The following is a 22251-nucleotide window of genomic DNA, read 5'->3' as shown; positions in this document are numbered from 1 at the left end:
TGAATTCGTCGAATCCCAAAACATATGCGGAATTCTATGTTGTCTAGGAGGCTTCCAAATGCCTTTTAAGTAAAAGGACGTCTGAAGAACTCCGAGTTCTTAAAGTTGGGCTCGATGTGCTTTATGTCAACACGGTTTTCAAACCATTCCCGAAGTTTCCAGGCATCATGGTGAAACTTTCCATTGACCGAAACGTTCCACTGAAGAAAGTGGCATACCTCAGAATTCCTGCAGCTATAAAGGAAAGAGTTAACGATAAAATCCAACAAATGTTGCTCACCGACGTCATTGAAAAAGTCGAAGGATCACCAGACTGAATATCCCCTATGGTGATAGTACCAAAGGGAAAAGATGATGTCAGAATATGCATCAACATGAAGCACCCGAACGAAGCTATTCAGCGTGAGCACTACCCATTACCTGTCATCGATACGTTCTTGAACAAGCTAAGGGGATCGAAGTTCTATTCACGATTGGACATCACTTAGGCGTATCACCACGTCGAGCTCCATCCTGAATCTCGTGGCGTCACTACATTCATGACAGCAGGCGGTTTAATGCGGTTCAAACGCCTGATGTTCGGAATTAACTGCGCACCTGAGATTTTCCAAAGAATTATGACGGAAATGCTGGTGGGAGTAGATGGCGTAATAGTTTATATCGACGACATCGTCGTATCAGGACGAACCAAGGCAGAGCATGATAGACGGCTGAAACAAGTACTTGCTATTCTAGAGCGCAACAATGCTTTACTGAACAAGAGCAAGTGCATTTTCGGGGTCACGGAGCTCGAAATTTCAGGATTCAAGGTTAGCGAATATGGCATTAGTCCATCTGAAGAAAAAAAATTTTAAAAATTTTTCCGCTTGCCGTCGTCTAGAGAAGAAGTTCGAAGTTTTCTCGGACTTGTAAATTTCGTGGGACAGTTTATCCCCAATCTGTCAACGAGAACCGAGCCTTTGCGTAAATTTATCCGTGGAGACGTCGGGTTATTCGGTGAAGATCAAAAACGAGCTTTTGACGATTTAAGGCTCGAGTTATCCAACAACGTACGCAAGTTGGGATTTTTCGATCCGAATGATACCACCTAGTTGTATGTGGATGCCTCATCGGTTGGTCTAGGGGCAGTCTTGGCACAAAGAGATAGACATAATACGCCACGTATTATTAGTTTCGCGTCAAAAGGGTTAACAAGTACGGAAAGACTGTATCCGCAAACGCAACGGGAAGCATTGGCAGTGGTATGGGCAGTCGAGAAATTTTATCTGCACCTATTCGGGCTGCATTTCACTATCTTCACAGACCTTAAAACCTTGGAGTACATATACAGTCTGGTAGCTAAACCTGATAAACCATTCGATGATCACACGGGGCACTTCCTGCTTGCCATAGAACATGAGCCCTTTGCTATCACCTTGAGCGAAATCAAAGAAGCAACTGCTACTGACAAGACCCTGTTGTCAGTTATGAAATGTCTGGAGACTCAAGACTGGCCACCTGAACTATACCGCTACCAAGCTTTTAAAAGGGAACTTGGAGTAGTCGAAGGTATAGTGATAAGGGACGATAGAATTGTTCTTCCGTGCAAGTTACGACAGAGAGCCTTATACATTGCTCATAGAGGTCATCCAGGGGTGGTAGCCATGAGGAGAAATCTGAGAGAGAAAATGTGGTGGCCGTGTATGGACCGGGACGTTGCTGATACTGTGGAGGAATGTGCTGGATGCGCCGCCGTTAGTAAACAACATCCTCCAGAACCATTAATTCGTAAAGAAATGCCGGAACGAGCATGGCAGCAGATCGGAATAGACTTCTTTTCAGCCAAAGAATGTGCAACGTTCCTAGTGGTGGTTGACTACTACAGTCGATTTCTAAAGGTAGTCGAAATGAAGGGCACGAATGCTAGCAAGACGATTGCGGCATTAGAAAATATTTTTCATGAACAGACGTATCCTGAAACCATTCGGAGCGACAATGGCCCACCATTTGGTAGAGAGGAGTTTTCTGACTACTGTAACAGCAAGAACATTAGATTGGTGCGTACTATCCCCTACTGGCCTCAAATTAACGGTCTTGTAGAGAGGCAGAATCAGGGAATACTACGTACATTACGTATAGCAAAGGCAACAAATAGTGATTAGAGTAAAGCACTACAAAACTACATCTACATGTACAATACAACGCCGCACTCGGTTACTGAAAAAGCGCCAATGGAGTTGTAAACTGGCCGCCCGGTGAAGGATCTCTTGCCATCTCTACGAACCGATCCTCATTGGCTTCGAGATGCCGATACACGTGAAAAGGACGCAATGAAAAAGATGCAAGGGAAGCTATACGCAGACAAGCGTAGACATGCAACACCCTCTGACATCAAAGAAGGTGATATGGTTATGCTGCGTAACTACGAGACGGGTAAACTAGAACCAAAATTCCGTCTAGAGAAGTTTAAGGTCATAAAGAAAACCGGGAATGATACTATTGTCGCTAATGAAGAGGGTGTAATGTATCGTCGATCCATCACACATTTGCGTAAGTACCCATCGTCAGAAGAGGAAAGTTCAGACTCACTTACAAACCACCAACAGCCTGAAGCATCAGCACCAGCAACACAAATGCAGAAAGCAAAAAACAAACGGGAAATTGGAGACGACAAAGCAACTGACGGAGACGAACCCCCGGTAAAACGTCCGTCGAGGGATAAAAAGATCCCTTCGCGATATTTGGAATGATTAATTTTTTTTTAAATATCATTGTCATTTTTTTTAAATAATTTTCAAAGAATAGAACTGGTCCTTTGACTATGAAGCAAACTAAGCTTACTGGCGTATTTCACTTATTTATTATTATTTTTTTTGGACAAGGAGAAGGATGTAGAGTTCCGACAATTGCATTGTTATTTTGAGTCAGTGTATCTTTACCGAATCTATCTAGAGCGATCAGTGGCCGAACATCAACGAGCGCAGAGCGGCTGCATATGTGAGTGGCACAACTGCAGATGCTCTATGTATGTGGGAGAAGCGAGCGATCGGTGATAGAAACGAACGGACGCTCGACTGGGGCACTTGGATCTAAACCAGCATCGTAGATAGACGTGTTATTCTTAGACTACGTACGACTGAACCCAACACTCGGTAAACGCTTTTTACGTTCGATGAAATCTTGGTTAAAGGATGTCAGGTTTCCGAGATTCGGTATTTTAGTTTACTGAGTTCGGAAGTTTGTTGTTTAATGCATTATTTCTGTGAACAAATTTAAGATACTCCGGTAAACACGTTTGGTTTCCGATTTCTCAGTATTTTTTACGGAACAACGGCAAACGAAAATGTTTTCAAGTAGTTCGGTATCTTACTTTACCGAGAAAACATTATGCAATTAAGTGTGTGGTTTATTGTGGCAAAAAAAGGTATTTTATTGAATTTTACAAGTCCAGTTAACTGAGAGTAGATCTCGAAAAAAAGAAAAAGCCATTTAAAATTATATTCCGCGTTGTTTATTGGCACAAGGAGGCTTTTTCAGCCATAAACTGCCATAACTAGTAAAAAATTCTTGAAAATCTAAATTAATCCACCTAGCGGTCAGACCCAGCCTTTCTCATTCAAACTTATTATTTGTAAAACTAGATTTACATGAACGCTTCAATCCAATGAAGGCAAATTCACTCTTTGGGTTCTAACATATTGATGTTGTAATCGAAGTATAAAATATGAAATTTGTCGTAATGTTAAATATAAAATATAAAAAAATGACTCTTAATATCGAACAATTGATTCACGAGCAAATAGTGCGATACCACATTTAAATTATGATGACGCCACATATATTGATCAAAGCAGGTATAGTTTTAAAACTAGGGGTAAGACACTATTGATATATTGCGGAATATTTCCAATATTCAATATTAAAAGGTATTTACCGTTCCATTTTCTGGCACCCCTCTATCTATATCATAGCTCATTGCCGTTACATCAAGCGTTACATTATCGTTGGAGGATGTCAATTGACAGATAAACGATAAATATCAAAATATATCAACCAATATCGTGTAAAATTATCGAAATATTTTTTATAAAAATAAAGTTGTCTAGCCTCTAGTTTTAAATAGTCTTTGAATTCCTTTTCTTTCCATAACTTTTGAACCACATATCAAATTGTTATGAAGTTTGTTATTTGTAAGTTTGAGAGATGACTCGTTCGTATGACACTAGTTATGTTCAAATAAGTCGTGTAATCTCTGAGATAATAGACTTTCGTTGTTTCAACAATTTAATACTTAACGGTTGCTTAAGTTCGATTATAATCAAATGAAATGGGAACGTATAACGCAGCCAAACTTTGAAACCACGTGTTCAATCATAATTCATCAGTTAACCCTTAACTAGCCCGATCATTTTATATCAATATTGACCAAATCGGTTGCGTAGTTTCTGAGATAATGAAGTTCCGTGATTTTCACATTTCGATACATTACAGATGAAGTTACAGTCCGATTACAGCAAAATTCAATAGGATGTTTTGAGGCAGCTAGACTTTTCATTTTACACTAATTTTGTGGTAATCGGTTCAGCCATCTCTGAGCAAAGTGAGTGAGTTTAAGTATTTTTCGGAATATGTTTCATTTCATAGTTAGATTTCACATTTTTAAACATAACAGGCAAAGTAAGAGTCCGATTGCAAAACAAATCAATAGGGTCTTATAGGGCAACTAGACCTTCCACTTGACACTGATTTTATAAAAATCAGTTCTAACACACGCACGCACACACCCACGCACACACACACGCACACATACACACACGCACACACACACACACACACAAACACACACACAAACACACACACACACACACACACACACACACACACACACACACACACACACACACACACACACACACACACACGATAATGACCAAAACAAAACAGTGACAGCTACCTCTGGTATTACGCACACCATTGCAACTGCTCGGAAAGTGTTTTTTTTTTCAGCTGCCCAGTGTAGTCCGGGACGGTATAGTCTAGCAATACTCAGAGAGAGATATATGCGAAGAGAATGTTGTGAGCCAAACGATTTTTAAATTATGGTCAAAGTATATAAAATTTAACCTAAATATAAAATTTAACACCTTCACGGCATTCGTGATGCACTTTATTATTCCCCAGAACTTCCACCGTCAAAATCAGCATTACGAGTCGAATGAAAAAGTTAGTCAACATTGCGCTTTGAGAAGAGATCTGGCACCCCTGACATGTGAAACCTAGAGACTGTGTTATAAAGAGATACGCAAAGAGAAAAGCAGTAAAAATGGCAACCAGGGGGGATTTACTGCTGTCAAAATTCGTATATGTGTGCGTTATCGCAGATCAACTCTGTTCCATGAAGTTTGTTGGTCCATGACGTTTGATGGCGATGAAACTTAATCACTTTTTGCCAAATACAAGTTGCTGCCACAAAATTTCACTACGCAACGCATTACTAATAAAAGTTTTCCGCAATTTCTCGAGTTTGCTCGAGAAAAAAGAAGCTTCTAATTCTACTAAATTCAACTTCGATCAAAACGACAAAAACCAAAACAATCGGACGCCTTGTTGCCAAATATGTTGGTCACGGTTACACGATATTTGACAGATAGTTTCCCCCTGATGGCAACCCTTTGCTAATATTCTATTTTAAACAATTCTGGCAATCACATTTATTTTCGCATGACTTTGCACGCACTAGAAAGTGTAATGAAATTTCGAAACATTGTAAGGATATATTACTGAGTTTCAATGCTTGTTCATGCAGTTATTTAATTTTCAATGCATCACTCATAATATGAGCATGATGAAAACATTTTATGTTGGAACCATAATTGCACGGGATTCACAGAATTTATACAGATTGCAACACTGTACGAAAAGTAACGCACATGAGTTTGTTTACTTTGCACACTTGGAGCCTCGATTTGACGGTTCACTTGGAGTTTTCGACCTCACTCTTTGCGCATCTATTTAAAACTAGAAAAGTAACACATTGAAATGTAACACATTGAAAGGTGTTGCAATCAAGTACATTAAAGGATATATTTATTTTCACATTTTTTATGTTTTATTGCTAAACAATGAATTGAGAATGCTTAAAAATTGGTTCATCACAGTGATTTTAAACTGGTGGTTCACAAACCTTTTGTATGATCAACAAAATAATCATCAATAATTGATAACTGATGGTGACGGTGGGTAATAATAAAGTGCATCATAAAAACCGTGAAGGTGTTATATTTTATGTTTATGTTCAATTTTATATACTTTCACCATAATAATTATGGGTACAATTGATTTGGAAAATATCACCAAGGGGTACGCGGACAAAAAAAGGTTGAGAACCGCTGGTATAACTGATGGTGACGGTGGGGAATAAAAAAGTGCATCACAAAAACCGTGAAGGTGTTATATTTTATGTTTATGTTTAATTCTATATACTTTCACCATAATACTATAAGATATCAAGTATCTTTTGTCATGTAAATTTTCGTCGTAAATCCCGCTTCGCAATGAAAATTTCAGTTCTTGATCAAAATTTTTTTTATTTGTGTTTTAAAGGGTTTTATCTGAAAATTATTGAAAAAAAAAACTTTTTTTTTTGTGATGTTTAATGGGCTCTATGAGTCAAATAATTGAATGCGATGCTGAACCAAATCATGCAAAATATTCAAAAATAACCCCACAAAAAAAGATATATGGGAAAATTTGGGAATCGAGCAGAATTGAAAAAAGTGGGTTTGTAGCTTAAAAAAGTCATTTTTTCATAAATCACGTTTGGGCAACCTGAAAACGTTTTTTTAGAAAGTCGAAATGTTCTACAAAAATGCTATAAACAACATTATCTTTCAATTTAGTGCTGAGCACCTTGACTTTTTCAACATCGTTTTTTTTGGGACACCCTAGTCTATATACGATTCGAATGAAAAAGTTAGTCAACATTGCGCTTTATGAAGAGATCTGGCACCTTTGACATGTGAAACCTAGTTGCCAAATTGGCGGTTTTTTTTCATCGCTTATCTCTCTCTCTGAGTATCTCTACTATTCACTAAGGGCATCCTTAACGGTGCGCTTCTATACCCCGTTTGGCAGCGCTGTATCATCACTTCACACCGTACCGGTCGCTGCTAGACGCGCTAGAGAAATAGTAGCCGAGCTTCCGGGAAGCATCGCGCTCTCAAATTTAGCAGCCCGATAACAGCGCATATTTGCGCAGATTTTCCTAAATTTTGTGCAGATTTTTACAGACTTTTGCCAGCGCGAGCAAAATTTTTTCGGATCACGGATAGAATTTTTTCAGATTTCGAGTAAATTTTTCCGGTTTTTCGAGCAGTTGCAGACATTTTTCAAAAACATCTGGCATCTCTGAATTTCTTCAAATCGAAGACATTACCTTGCGGCGAAGACATCCTTGTTTGTGAAAAAAAATTGAAGATATTGAAAAATATATGATGACATTAGAAAAAATGTGATTACGACGGTGTTGATCTTGTTTTTACTCGACAGTTTTCAATTTGCCGGTAATTTTTCCAGCCTTCGGTCGGTTTTAACGACCCGAAAAAAATAACATCAAAAAAACCTTGAAAGTTTCTGTAATTGTACATAGTTATAACACATACATAAGACATACGTAATACTCAGGAAGAAATCTTCCAAAAAAGTTGGTACAAAATGAACTACTCGAATGTTACCACACTCTGAATAAAATTACTGTTTGAGTTGTTTTTGTAGGCAGTGTACCTGCGCAGCCCTGCATTTGTCTCGTTCCTACTCGAAAAATGCTGCCTTGATTTTGTAAATAACTTTTTGACAGTTCCTTATGGGATTTTCTTTGGGGCTCGATAATGCCGAGAAAAAGAAAATTCATTTTGTTCATTATTTGTCGAGCAGTTGGACAGGACGAGGTACGGAGTACTATGGGGCAACGTGTACCAGAAAAAAAACGCCAGTGTATAAGATAAGTATAAGTATGTACGTATAAGATAAGACATACGTACATACGGCTTGCCAGATCTACGGATTTATCCGTAGATCTACGGATTTGTTCATTTCTACGGAAAAACATTTATATGGGAAATCCGTAGAAAAGAGGGGAAATCCGTAGAAATTCGTAGAATCTACGGATTTTACTGAAATAATTCTGGCGACGCTGGTTGGAAGGCATGCGAAAACTTTTTTCTCGGAATGTTAGGACATTTGACAAAATAACCTGGCATCCATGCTAAAGTGTTTCGTCGGCAGGGCTGCCAAGTATACAGATTTTTCTGTATTATACAGCAGGGCTGCCAAGTATGCAGATTTTTCTGTATTATACAGATTTTTTGACCACGTTACAGAAATGATACAGAATACAGAATTCATACAGAATTTTGATTTTTAATACAGATTTGTACAGAATTTTAGCAGTCGATTTTTTTTTATTCTTGCTTATTTTCCGTCGATCTGGTTCCGCCACTGGTGGAGGCGACTCCACCCAGGACCCTAACTTACGACCCGTTGTTCAACGGACCGGCGCCAACGGCTTTATTTCCTCATGCGCTGGAATGCGTGATCCCAGAGATTTTTAGCCTCAGAAAATCTCTCGGTGTCGGCTAGGACTGAACCTAGACCAGTTGGGTTGGTTGTGGGTGAATCACGCCACCTCACAACCATCGACACCTATGTCAGCGTTGGGATTCTAACCCTTGCGTCGAGCGTGGTTGTTCGAGTTTTGCTGAGTGTCTGGCATTTACTAAGCGGGAAATTCCTTTTGTTTGATTTCTTCTGGACATTCGACATTTGGCTAAACGGGGAAGTTTTGGAACAAAATTTTCTATTGCCTCTCTAGCAAAAAAAACACGGTTATAGCCTTGAGTTTTCTTTCAGGAATTTTACCCAACCTTTCTACGCTTCCAGGCGAAGTCTAAGGTTGAATGCCAAGCCCAGTTACCCCAAACCAGAGCACTTGTAGGCACACGAACTAAATACATAAAAATACAGATTTTTTTACGGGTGCATACAGATTTTTCAAAATAAAATCTGGCAGCTCTGTTATACAGATTTTTTGACCACGATACAGAAATGATACAGAATACAGAATTCATACAGAATTTTGATTTTTTTATACAGATTTGTACAGAATTTCTGGCCGATTCGGTTTTCACAAGCAGTTCCGAATGGAAATTTGTATAGGTGCGAGTAGGCTTTAAAATCTGTTTTCTCGTCCAACGTGGAATATTTGCGCCTGATTGTAATTATATTGTATTTGCGTTTATTTGTTTGTTTGTTTATTTGTAAAAATTACATCAACAGGCCTTGTGGCCCAAATGATTGTACTATGCTAAAAATTACGTGCTGAAGTCAAAAAGCGGGTCTTCAGCATCTCGCGGCTGGTGTCGAAATCGAAGCTTGTAGCGAAACGATTGAAATGGCACTGGAGACCGGTTATCGTGCGGAAGCTACTGTAGTTCGTTCACCTATTCTGAACGTAAAGGAAGAGGCTATTTCGCAACATGCGTGGTCTAACGTAAATATTGAGTTGCTCGAGAATTGCCGGACAATCTATTCGTGAGGTCAGCACGTCGGAGACGAATATTGCCCTGGATATGTCCCGACGGATTTGCAGTGTATCCAAGTTGATGAGTCTGCATCGCTGTTCGTAGCTAGGTAGTCGAAAAGGATCGTTCCACGGAAGTCTTCTAAGAGCAAATCGAACAAATCTTCGTTGCACTGACTCGATTCTGTTTACTCCATTCTGGTAGGAGGGATTCCCCACTGAAGCGCAGTATTCAAAGTTGGAGCGCACCAAAGCGCAATACAGTGCCTTCAGGCAATAGATGTCGTTGAAGTTTTTGGCGATACGCATAATAAATCCCAAGTTTCTACTAGCCTTGTCAATGATGAATGTCATATGTTGTTTAAAGCTTAGCTTTGAGTCAAGCAATACTCCCAAATCCTTCACACAGTTTGTGCGTCGCAGAGGTGTATTTGACAAATTGTAGTTGAAATTCAGTGGACTACGCTTTCTGGAGAATGTTATTATCTCGCATTTGTCAGCGTTCAATTGCATGCGGTTGTCCGCGCACTATTCTGCAAAAAAGCCTTAACTGGTTCTGGAGCGCTGCGGCATCTGACGGAGTTTTCACTTTGGCAAACCAATTAAGGTCGTCAGCGAATGACAGCCGAGGGCCTTGAAGTCGAAAATTGACGTTGTTTAAGTAAATCAGGAATATCAAAGGCCCGAGATGACTGCCTTGCGGAATGCTTGAGTGAGCGGAGAAAGATGTCGAAAAAACTCCATTAATGAACACAACTAAACGCCGGTCAGACAAATACGACTGAAACCAGTAAAGCAGTGGGCCTTCGATGCCAAGCTTTGCGAGTTTAGCCACGGCGATTCGGTGGTTCAGTTTATCGAAAGGGGCGGATAGGTCCGTGTAGATGACGTCCGTCTGAGACTGGTCGTCAAAGCTGTCCATTACGTAGGATGTGAGCGTCAGGAGATTTGTGGCCGTTGATCGCTTAGGCATGAACCCGTGTTGTTCGTCGACGATGTACTGCTTGAAGAACGAGAAAGTAGGCTTAAACACAACGAGCTCGAAGAGTTTCGATATGGAGCAAAGAGCGGAGATTCCACGGTAGTTGTCGATGTTACTTTTATGGCCTTTCTTGTGCTCTGGAAACATGTACGCCGATTTCCAGACCGAGGGAAAGACGCCAATGCGAATTGATTGAGCGAATAGACTGTACAGGTCCTAACTTCATCCGTCGTTAACCGTTCGTATACAAATACTCTGGAAATTTTTCGCGAAAACAAATGGCAGATTTGCTCGACAGAGTTCGCAGTGACACCGTCTAAGTGCATACTCGAAGGAAGGCCATCATCTTTACGCTGTTCGCTAACATATTTCCAAAACGATTTGGGGTTGCGTTTGAGCCTACGCTCGACATTACGAAGGAAGCTTCGAAAACAGTAGCGACTTAATTGTTTGTAGCGAGTATTAATCGATAAGTAGTGGTTCCGTAGAGGTAGTGTTCTGTATCTAGAGGACCTTCTCAGGGCTGCTTTAACTAAGCGGTAACTAGTTTTTCATTGATTTCTTCTGGACATCCGACATTTAGCTAAGCGGGAAAAATAACTGATTCGAGAGTACATAGGAAGAAACACGGTTATAGACCTGAGTTTTTTTTCCAGGAATTTTTCCCAATCTTTTAACGGCTTTAGGCGAGATCTAAGGTCGGATTCCAAGCCTAACTACCACAACCCCAAGCACTTGTTGGCACAGGAATAAAATACAGAAAAATACAGATTTTTTTACGAGTGCATTCAGTGTTTTCAAAATAAAATCTGGCAGCTCTGTTCGTCGGAAACAAATATAAACAAAAGTCAATGGACTGGCACTGGACAATCATGTTTTAAAGTAATAATAATTTTAACTCTGTCAAATACCTTTCTAAGAAACAAATAATATCATGAACGAAGAAGATGTTAAACAGTTGAAAAATCAACTTTTGATAGCGAGAAACGAAATAAAAAATCTTAGGTAATTGCTCTATCTGTTCATCGCAGTTGGTAATTTGTAAAATGCATTAATTTTCCTATAGGCAGCAAATTAACAATTTGCAGTATATCTACCAATCGGATGTACAGAAAATTAACACAGCTATTAAGTCATTTCAATGCGAGGGCTGTAGATCATTAACCCATCAGCAACGTTTGGCAACGAAAGCAAACAATGTAAGTTAATTACTGATTGTAGCAAATATGTATTGAATTCAGTTATTAAATGAAACATTTGATAGCTGTGAGGATTTTTGTTTGGCTACCAACCTCTCTCGAAAGAAGATCATGTAAAATATAACAGCAGTTTGTTGTTTTAAAATTCTTTCGTTTGAAAAAACAGTATACTGTAAAAAAACGTTTTGGCTGACAATCCAAATTAAATAAATGATAAAATTTTTATTGCTTTAAGTAAATCATTTTTTGTTACCTAAATTGTGTTCCTATTCCATATTTCTAGGGCTGCCGTGAAGATACTAACGAAAACTCGATTTTATTAAAGCCAATAGGAATAATCAGAACTGTGTTTCCAGAAAAAAGGGCGGTACCACGCCAAGCTAATGTGGGATCTCGGTTAATCAGCCGTATTGAGTTGAATCTATCTGTGTTTAATAATCCTGAACATGCTTTCGAAGGTTTAGAAAAATTTTCACACATATGGATAATTTATCACTTCCATCGCAATCAGGCACACCACAAAGCAAAGGTCGCTCCTCCCCGCCTCAGTGGAGAACGTGTGGGAGTGTTTAGCACGCGGTCCCCCCATCGTCCTTGCCCAATTGGTTTGTCCCTAGTTCAGTTGGATAAAATTGAGAATTCTACAATTTTTTTCTACGGAACTGATATGGTATTTTAAACAAAGTAACAACTTGGTTTATTCTTTATAAACTTCTATATTTTCAGGTGGATGAGACTCCTGTGTTAGATATTAAACCATACATTCCGCAGTATGATGTCCCATTCCAATTTTATGAACAACCATTCTTTTCTTCGCGAGAAGCACCTGACGGAGAAGAGAATTCAGAACCAATCGCATCTACCTCAGGAAACTGTACCAACGTTACTGTTCCTACTTGGGTTACCAATAATACAGAAATGACGGTAATTTTTAACAAAAACGCCATGAAACAAGTTCAGGAACTTATCATTGATAAAGTAAGTTATTATGCAGATATGCACCAATACACTGATACGCTGATACAAGAAAACAATTGTTTTACAGAAATCTATTGCAGATATACTTAAAACCGATCCACGCTCGTTATACCTTAGAACAAGGTATGGATCTCAAATATACACTTTTCAGCTTGGAGAAAATACTGTAACTTGTAAATTTGAAGATAAAAACAACACTGTTATTGTACTACAAGTACGAAAAGTGGTGAGTTTAAGCAACACGGATACGCTAACTGAAGAATAAAAGTTAGGTATATAAATGGTAATAAAATGAGTTTTGGACGATGACTTCCTGGATTAAATTACATGTTATGTATTTCACATGATAACGATAACAATAATAGATTCACGGCATTTATCTAATATTCGCAGCAAGTTCTTGTAGTTATTCTTTCTAGTCTTTGATATAAATCTGATTATAGAAATGCAATATTCACAAAATGCGGCATACTATTACCCACGTTTCAATAACGGTATTCACCTAGCTCTCTTATACAAATACCCAGGCGTAATCTTTTGAAAAATTCAAAATATATGCGTCTGGAAATCTACATATTTTTGTTGGTAGGAAAAAATTCTTGCCAGATGATGTCAAGAAAATTATTTTTTTTATTGTGCATGGTAGATATATTAGCTAGTAATGAGCTCAATTATTTAATTCAGATGCAAAACATCCATTCAAATGTGAAAACGGTCAAAAATATATATTGTAAAAGTTTTAGCAGAGACACAAGCAAATCGAGATTTATGTACGCTGTTTTTTTTATATGGACTCATGACTGCCACCAGAAACACTTGATCTATTGTGATTGATATTGCCCAGGCGTTTTGTCTACTCCGCAATTTATATTGCTGGTAGTATCACTATTGAGAGTAAGCGTAAGCCCAGGTGCATTTTTTCGGAATTTGACCTTCTGTATATTTGACACAGAATTCACAGCCAACCGTTAATATACAGGACAGTAATGGGGCTAGCGCTGAGATTCTATGGACACTAACAATTTCTCCCAACCAGTGTTACCACATTTTCATCTGTACTGAAAGCTGCAAAAATCTTTTTCATCTGTACTATTTTCGGAATAAATCTGTTCCATTGAACCATGGTTTCTATTTTGTATTTTTTGAAGAAACAACTTCAACAATTTTTGTTTATTTTTCATAAATCTGTGACGACGCGGCATTGACTCTGTTAATATTAGTTTTGAACTTCTACTTCGACTGTTGATACAGTTTTGGCGACAGCTGCCTATTTTCATCCGACCACTCAGTGTTACCCTTCTCGACAATAAATTCCGGAGTTTGGGCAGTATATTCTAAGTGCATGGGCTGCAACAACGCATTCATTGCATCGTCGTGGAATCTGTCACAATGTTTTGTTTAATCTTTTGCAACCAATTTAAAAAATCTGTACTTATCTGTACTTTTTCACAAAAATCTGTAATCTGTACGGTACAGAATCTGTACCGAAAAAGTCCAGAAAATCTGTACGTTTCCAGATAAATCTATACAGTTGGCAACAGTGCTCCCAACTGATATTCAAAACTGTGACGAATGACTTGTTAAGACCAGCATCGTCGAGATCAACTGGGAGGCGTCTCTCTGCCAATATCGCATCATTGATAGAATATCCTGTAAAGAAATATTATTTATTTTTCTGGTTTTATTATAAAAGAGACTTATTTTGTCCAAATGACTTGTTTTATCCATATGAACGCTTGTTAAAGAAGACTCCTTAACCTTTTAAGTTTATTAGTTTTTTCTATGTAGGTATCTCAGTTATATAAAAGATTATATAACAAACCCTCCAACATAATTAATTTTATAGGCATTTTGTTAAGTTTTGAGCCTTTCTAAGTTTTTAATGGCTTTAATATAGACATGAGACAGTTTTTGAATAAGTAGAATAAATTCTTGCAAGTAAACGTGTCGTGAACACATGGGTTTAAAAGAGTATTTAAAAAGTCAAAAAAAAAAGTTCTGATCCTCGGTTGTATGTAGTTTGATAGATTTTGACTTCTCTATCATGTAATCGCTAATTTGGCTTGCAGTCCACATCCTCGTTTTATTCCTGTTCTTATCTACGGATTGATCTAATCATTTTTTTTCGGCAAAAACGGGATATTTTTGTTTCAATTTCCTTTCAGGTGAATACCTGGCTTCAGGTAGAATAGTTTTGAAAGACGACATCTTGTGTTAAATTTTCTATTCAAGTATTTGTCACCTTTCTCAGACTATTCATAGAGTTTTGAGACGTTCAGTTTCTCGATATACCCCAATAAACGCAATAAATCGAGTGCCTCGATATTTTTGACAGCAGTTGAACCCTCTCTCGCAAGCTGTTCTCAGGAAAGAGAATCAAAATAACTAAATAGCGGAGATCTTAACCAGCAGCGAACAAAACGTTACACGCGTACAAGGGGACAAACATGCATACAGAAACAGCTGGGACGTCGACGGGTTCGGTAGTACGCCTTCTCTCTGTTTTGTGCGCAGATGCATAACCGTGTACTTTCAATCAAGCAAAGCATTGCAATCGCAACCACGAAAGGAAATTATCTCCATGCTATTTATAAACATTTTTATCTTGTTTATTTACTATCGGCAATAAGGTCTGTCGAGTGATTTTTGCTAGTTCTAAGTGTTTACTGTTCTGTGGTCATTATTCAAGTGCCTTGATGTCTTCTGTGATGGATTTTACTGCATGTCGTAAGCAGGTGAGAGCAATGTGACCACGGTTTCGTAATATTTACACATCTCACGCCAGCAGAAAAAGAAACTAGTCTACGCTATATCTGTACAGGCGCATTAAATCAGAATCGTCATCTTATGAAGTCAAGAAACCGGTTTCCAACCATTAAAAATCGTGGTTTGCGCACAATAAAGTAACTAATATGGAAGCGCGCAGAAAAAGATTTACCAGAACATTTTAAATAAACCCCTACTGAAAATCATTTTACCTATTGTTTTGCCAGAATTTGTTTCCTATTCATAGATTATAGTGTAGTATATAAATCGGTGAATCAAATTTGTAGACTAAAAATTTATTAGTAAAATATCTACAATAAATATACAAAGAAAATACCTCCGAGCAATCTATATTCTTTTCTGCCTAGTATCAAGTTGTGCAAAACACTGAAAAATACACTGTAATTGAATTGCATTGGTTATCTCTCTGCTACATCTTTTTACGCGCTATTAGGTAATGCTACGGTGTTGTCAGTCAATAGTTACATCACAACAATTATCCTGCTTTACATTTGAAATATGAGGCAAAACTTGGTTATGGAAACATGAGTTGTACGACTTCTATTCAGATTGCCCGCCACCTAAGCTTCGAACATATTCTCATGAAACATTCACTGTATGATTCAGCGACTTACAGTTTAAGGTGTAACAATTTAGCCTTCAAACAGTGGAACTTTAGCAAGCTTAGTGCAGTGAATCATCTTTAAATGTGTCACGGTATACCTGTTAATTTATCAGCTGCAACCTGGAAAGTGCCTTATCTGCTTTGGACAAGCTATGATTTGTAGTATGGAACACTGTGGTGTGAATTGAAAGTTGATAAAAGTCAAAATTTTTATCCGAACCATAAATGAGTGGCTTGAATGCAGTGCCAACTGAGGTAACCCCTTTGAGGAGAAGTAATCAAGTGATATCACAACGTGCGACCAACACTCAGCCAGTGTTGCAGCAAGCGGTGATTGAGCTTGCTGGCAGTAACAGCACCGGTAGCAGCAATAGTAACAGTGCAGTATCTAATCCGAATAGTGAATCACCCATTGTCGAAGATCGTCGAAATAATACGATGAATGACACCAAGCGAATATTTGTTCGTATCGGAATTGACTTTATTATTCTGTGCTGTGGTAAGTAACGCACCTAAAATACTAAAAAAAACTATATGTTCTGTATATTTTGTGTATGTGCACAATGTACCCCCTCAAAATAAAACAATAATTATTTTAGCAGTATACGGGGCTTGAAGTAGAAAACTAGCCCCATTCCCGGTCGTCGTATGTTCGAATCTGATATAGAGTCAGTACAGTTGTCCTGTACGCTTACATTCGGCTGCGAAGCCTCTTTCGAATAAAATAAAACCTAGTTTTTTATTATTAAAATATCTCTGCAATAGCCCACACATCGAAACAAACCTGCCTATAAAATTGGTTTTAAATTAGTCATTCAGATTTGTACGTTTGGTGACATGATTGAACCTATCGTGACATTTGATGTTTTATCAATCTACTAGGTAATCGTATCACTTTCTAACGTGTGCAGGTTTTCCATCTGTTATCAACCCTTACATATTTTCATTTCAGAAATTTGAGTTAGGAATCTAAAAACCTTCACGATAAGATTAAGCTCCAACCATTGATAGTAAATATACGGTTAGGGCGTGACGTCGAATACTAAAACGTAACTGTTTTCAGAATGATATTCCTGCTGTTCACGTTAGAAAAATTCAAAGCTCGTCGACCAGTGTATTCCCACTAAAATGCTAACTATATGAACTTGATGTACAAGTATTGTTTTGATTTCACTGTTCAGGCAACCCCTATTTTATGTAGTAAATGAAGTTGCGTACGTTGATACACTTAGTGGAACAATTTTCCAATTTAGAATCAGTTTTAAAAGTTTCCATGGTCTGTTGATATAAACTCACACTTGCAGAAATGTGTATTCGTATTATACTAAGGGGAGCACAGTTATTTCCTTCACATTTTTATTCGTTTTGTTTAGCAATGCGCTGATGCAAGCGTTGTCTGTACCTATTACAAGTCAAATCGTGAATATTGGTTTAGTTGTAAAATTAAATTATATTGTTCTAAGCAAAACGTTAATTGAAGAATAGTTGGCAAATCTTTCATCAACAGTTTCACTATGAATGCAAAAATCATATATTTTCCTAATCATATTCAGTGAAATTAAAGCCAGGAAGATTACATTGCAAGATTAATTAGACTTCACGCCGTATAATAAACGGGCGAAAAAATTGAGATGGATTCCAGATGTCACAAATATACATGCCATACGCTCTCGTATAATGACCCCTTACTGGCCAGATAACCCGCAAACAAGCTTCGTCACCACCGAAAAGTAATTTTGTGTCTAAATAAACAGCATTCGTCAATAGAGCTTACAATGTTAAAATGCGTGTCGTCAACATAAGCGGCTCGGAAACCAGCAACTGACTTCCACAACAAGCTATAATTAATTAATCCGTTCACTTAGGGCTGAGTGCTTGTATGTACTATAAGAAAGATGTGAATGAGCAATACTTGCCTTGTCTGCATCTTGCTGCTGGATTATACGAGGCATTCACTTTCTATAGCAAAAATGAGGTTAAGCGGGAGAAAAATTGTTTCAAGTCTTATTTCGTCCTCTTTTATTTAACATTATATACGAGATGGTACTTCTGTTCCTGTTGGGTATTGTTTTTTTTTTAACATGGTATAAATATTTACACAAATGCTAAGAAAAGAATGCTTATTAGGTTGCCCCAAAAAAATCGATGTTGAAAAAGTCAAGGTGCTCAGCCCGAAATTGAAAGATAATGTGATTTATAGCATCGTTATCAGGTTGCCTAAACTTGATTAATGACAAAATGACTTTTTCAAGCTACAAAACCACTCTTTTGCACTTTTTTCAAATCTGTTCGATTCCTACATTATTCCATATATTTTTTTATTTTTGTGGTATTGTTTTTTATATTCTGCATTGTTCAGCATCGCATTTAATTATTTGACTCACAGAGTCCATTGAACATCACAAAGTGAATTTTTCTCATAATTCTTAGATAACATTCTTTTTCTATCTCTTACATATTACGAGCAACATTAAGTTTTCTAATCACAATTTTCGTTTTAACTTTTTTCGCATATTTTTCCGAATTTTTAAAGCTTATACTAAGTTATCAGCCATCCGAATATGCATTGGTTTTCTCAACATTGTTATTTCTTTTTTTTTTTTTCAAAATAAAAACGGTTTATCAACATATTTGTTAAAATGCATAGTTTTCCATCACATATGAAAATGTCAATGTCTCAGCCCTCCGATAAGATATCAAGGATCTTTCTTCATGTAAATTTTTGTCGTGAATCCTGCTTTGCAATGAAAATTTCAGTTGTTGATCAAAAAAATTTATTTGTGTTTTGAAGGGTTTTATCTAAAAATTATGACACGAAATAATTTTTTCTGTGATGTTTAATGGGGTCTGGTAGTCAAATAACCAAATGCAATGCTGAACTAAACCATGCAAACGATTATAAAAACAAACACACAGAAATAAAAAAAATGGAAAAATTTGGGAATCGAACAGAATTGGAAGAAGTGCAAAAGACTGGCTTTGTAGCTTAAAAAACAATTTTTTAGAAAGTCGAAATGTTCTACATAAACGCTTTAAATAACATTATCTCTAATTTAAGGCTGAGCACCTTGCCTTTTTCAACATCGATTTCTTTGGGACACCCTAATGCTTATCCTTCCAAACACCGTTTGAAATCAAGCAATGAAAAGAGCGACAATCAAAACTGTTTTTATTTGTGTTTCACTCTTGTCTGCTATTAGATAATGTAGAAATCTTGAGTCAAAATATTGCAACGGTGTTAGTATTTGTGAATAGTTAGATTTACACTGTTCGTTCGCTAACTGGGCTGAGGGCCTAGCCCAGTTAACGAATGTCGCTCGCTAACTGGGCTGACATTTCAAATGTCGTCAAATATCGAGGGGGATTTCGATGTAATGGCGCTAGGCAAAACTCTCAGCGAAAATTTGAAAATGTTTTAAACAAATACACTAAGAATCCTGACTGATGAACAGAAAATGAGAAAAAATGATTTATTAGCCTTGCGTGTGCTTTATATGCACTAACCGTTGCCTGGAAACATATTCTTTTCGTAAAACATTTATTTGACCTGGAAACGAATAGATAAATATCCAGTGGAACGCATGTGTGATGACAACCAAAATCTATTGAACTGAAAAAATCAATCTCAATTCACTATTCATGTGCCCCTATCTCGTTTTGACAGCAATATGCCAAACGCTGATTTTTGACGTTCATCTGCTTTTTAACTGGGCTCTAGCCCAGTTAGCGAACGCCCAGTTAAAAAGCAGCTCAGTTAAACAGCACCCAGTTAGCGGACAGTTACTGTAATTGTAATCTAATGTTCGATTTTGAACGTGCATATTCAAATTCCTGCCACTTAAAACTCTTAACGGCGAAATTTAGTAATTCCTTAATAAAATGTTTTTCATTTCTAATCATTAAGTTTATGTTTTGCAACTTGAAGCCTGCTTTTACCCATGCTGAGCAACCTTAAGCTGGACAGCTAAAGCCCTTGGGCTCCCCGGGACCGCCGTTAGGCATTACTTCAGGGAGGCAACTTGAGGCCTGACATTGTCATAGAGCAATACCACGTTATCGTATCGATCCACAAAAGCAGATATGGAATAATCTACGTATGTTTGTCCTGTGTTTTATATCAAGGAAACGAGAAAAATGAGTTCAAAGTTTTGCAATACTTTTAACGCATTGCGTAAAGTGTTAAATGGGGTTCTATTTATTTTTACAATACCTCAATTTCCTCAAATATCAAGAAATTCTCTACCTAGTAAATTATTTCAACGGCTATAAATTTTAAAAATCATGTTCTGCCTATTAGGTTGTTTAGCTACTCACGGAGTTCTGGTTTTTATCGGGTAAAAGAGTGTAGTTTTTTGAGCAAAACGTGCTTTTTTTTAAATTTTATATCATTGCCCTTCGATTTTTTAATGAAAAATAAAAATCGCTTCAAATCGCTACAATGACAGTTGGTATATGGGCGAACTGTCATTGTAGCGATTTCGAGCAGTTTTAATTCGTGATTTAAAAATTGGAGGACAACGACAGAAAATTTCTAAAAATCACGTTTTGCTAAAAAAATGGAGCTCTTTCAGATGACGTAAAAACTGATATAGCTAAACAACCCAATTATGAAGTAGCACTTCCCAAAATATGTTATGAACACAACAAAAATTATGGAGAATATTCACTTTTTGATAAACTACGATTAGGAGTATTGTTTAGAGATGGTCGGGTATGGGAAATTTGTTACCCGTACCCGACTCTTCGAGAATATTCAAACCCGTACCTGACCCGAACCCGAAGTCTGGTTTGTTCAATATACCAGTACCCGACCCGAACCCGAAAAATATCTATTCCAACTACCCGTACCCGACCCGTACCCGAAAGAAAAAAATCGCCGAAAATGCCGGTACCCGACCCGTCATAAGTGTTGTTTTTTTATTAATTTAATTCAATTTATTTTATTTAATTCAAATGAACCCAGAGTTCCAGGCGGGTGGTTCGTTATAAGAAAGGGGTCCACTATGTAAAATGTATATCTGGTAAAGTTTAAAATAAACGACGAGTTTATGTGAGCATCGCAGCAACCTGAAATCTAAATATTATAGTAAGGTCAAAGTTACATTGTTTGTATAACTTGAAAACAATTTTTATAATTCACCGCATTTGCCAAAAACCTATAATTTTTTAGTACAGATTCGATGTCATCGAATCATTCAAAAAATCACACATATTTCTGTACATGCGGCATCCCTGGACACAGTGCAAACCTATGCTATCGCTGTCAAATCTCATATATTGGCTTCGTACCAAACATCTCAATGCACAGTGGGGAATCGCTGGCCATCAGTCTAAAAAAAAAATTACGTTAACTGTTTCATATTACAGTCAAACCTGTTTTTGTGCGACTTTTTTATGCGGTTATTTTAACTGTGCGACTTTTTTTGTGCGATATATGAAAAAGGACCAGCACAGGACCATTCGACAAGATTTCCAGTCATTTAGTTTTTCCGATCCTTGGAATGAATTTCAACGCATTACATAAGTGTTGCGTAAAAAAATCACTTTTTGAGCAAGTTTTACAAAGGGAAAGTCACATATTGCTAGCCTACAAAGAATAGCGGTTAAAAAGATTAGTATGATTGAAAAAGTTACGTTTATCAATCAGATTGATTAATAATTGATTTTAAAATTGTTTTCATAGGTATTCTCAATCAGAATCATCAACTTTCGAGTTATTTTTAACTGGGAATTTTCTTATGCGGTCCCTGTCCACCACATAAAATAAAATATTTTTTTCAATAATGTTGTGGAAACATTGTTCTATAGCTGCACGTGAAGTTTCAAATATTTTTTTTATGCGATTTATTTTGTGCGGTCCCTATCCCTTGCACAAAAACAGGTTTGACTGTATTTTTCCTTTATTACTATAACATTCAAGTGCATAAACCCGAATTTGGGTGTTGTATCATGAAATCTGTTTTTCTTATGACATATTTTTTCAAAAAAGTTCATTACTTTGAAACGCTCCGCAGCTTCAATGAAAGCTTGGATTTTTTTGGCGTCGAAGAAAAAGTTGATTTGTTATTAGTTTGTATTATCTATATTGTTTTAATTGTTGTAAAAAAAGCATTTTTTTCGCAAAATTTGGTTAATTTGAGGGGTC

The 22251-nt window shown here is 37.3% G+C and overlaps 3 protein-coding genes across 17 annotated transcripts in view; all 3 read left to right on the top strand.

Moving 5' to 3' along the window:
- Positions 1-617: 617 nt before the first annotated feature.
- LOC129719855 (uncharacterized) lies at positions 618-1091 on the top strand. The gene is made up of 2 exons (XM_055671271.1): positions 618-809; positions 927-1091. The coding sequence occupies exons 1-2, from the start codon at positions 618-620 to the stop codon at positions 1089-1091; spliced, it is 357 nt and encodes a 118-aa protein (XP_055527246.1).
- Positions 1092-11358: 10267 nt separating this feature from the next.
- LOC129722924 (tRNA (adenine(37)-N6)-methyltransferase) lies at positions 11359-13235 on the top strand. Its single transcript, XM_055676776.1, has 5 exons — positions 11359-11543; positions 11605-11737; positions 12021-12407; positions 12464-12715; positions 12783-13235. The coding sequence occupies exons 1-5, from the start codon at positions 11473-11475 to the stop codon at positions 12978-12980; spliced, it is 1041 nt and encodes a 346-aa protein (XP_055532751.1). The 5' UTR covers positions 11359-11472; the 3' UTR covers positions 12981-13235.
- A 1918-nt stretch (positions 13236-15153) lies between these two features.
- The window catches only part of LOC129726097 (putative phosphatidate phosphatase), a 33579-nt gene continuing 26481 nt past the window's right edge, over positions 15154-22251 (top strand). The window contains exons 1-2 of one of the 15 annotated variants that reach the window (XM_055682734.1): positions 15154-15345; positions 16220-16605. In XM_055682734.1, coding sequence (XP_055538709.1) covers positions 16332-16605 — 274 coding nt within the window. In that variant the 5' untranslated portion in view covers positions 15154-15345; positions 16220-16331. Of the gene's footprint in view, positions 15619-15935; positions 16606-22251 lie in introns of all 15 variants that reach the window. The other 14 variants (XM_055682733.1, XM_055682732.1, XM_055682731.1 and 11 more) reach the window with 14 other exon arrangements.

This window comes from Wyeomyia smithii, chromosome 2, assembly GCF_029784165.1.
Source record: "Wyeomyia smithii strain HCP4-BCI-WySm-NY-G18 chromosome 2, ASM2978416v1, whole genome shotgun sequence".
In the NCBI taxonomy this organism is placed as follows: domain Eukaryota; kingdom Metazoa; phylum Arthropoda; class Insecta; order Diptera; family Culicidae; genus Wyeomyia; species Wyeomyia smithii.
This window is presented reverse-complemented; position numbering and strand designations above follow the sequence as displayed.

Coding starts and splice junctions, on each gene's coding strand:
- LOC129719855 (XM_055671271.1), top strand. CDS start 618: ATGACGGAAATGCTGGTGGGAGTAGATGGCGTAATAGTTTATATCGAC. Junction 810..926: donor TCGAAATTTCAGGATTCAAG/GTTAGCGAATAT, acceptor TTCGTGGGACAG/TTTATCCCCAATCTGTCAAC.
- LOC129722924 (XM_055676776.1), top strand. CDS start 11,473: ATGAACGAAGAAGATGTTAAACAGTTGAAAAATCAACTTTTGATAGCG. Junction 11,544..11,604: donor AACGAAATAAAAAATCTTAG/GTAATTGCTCTA, acceptor ATTTTCCTATAG/GCAGCAAATTAACAATTTGC. Junction 12,716..12,782: donor AGGAACTTATCATTGATAAA/GTAAGTTATTAT, acceptor ATTGTTTTACAG/AAATCTATTGCAGATATACT.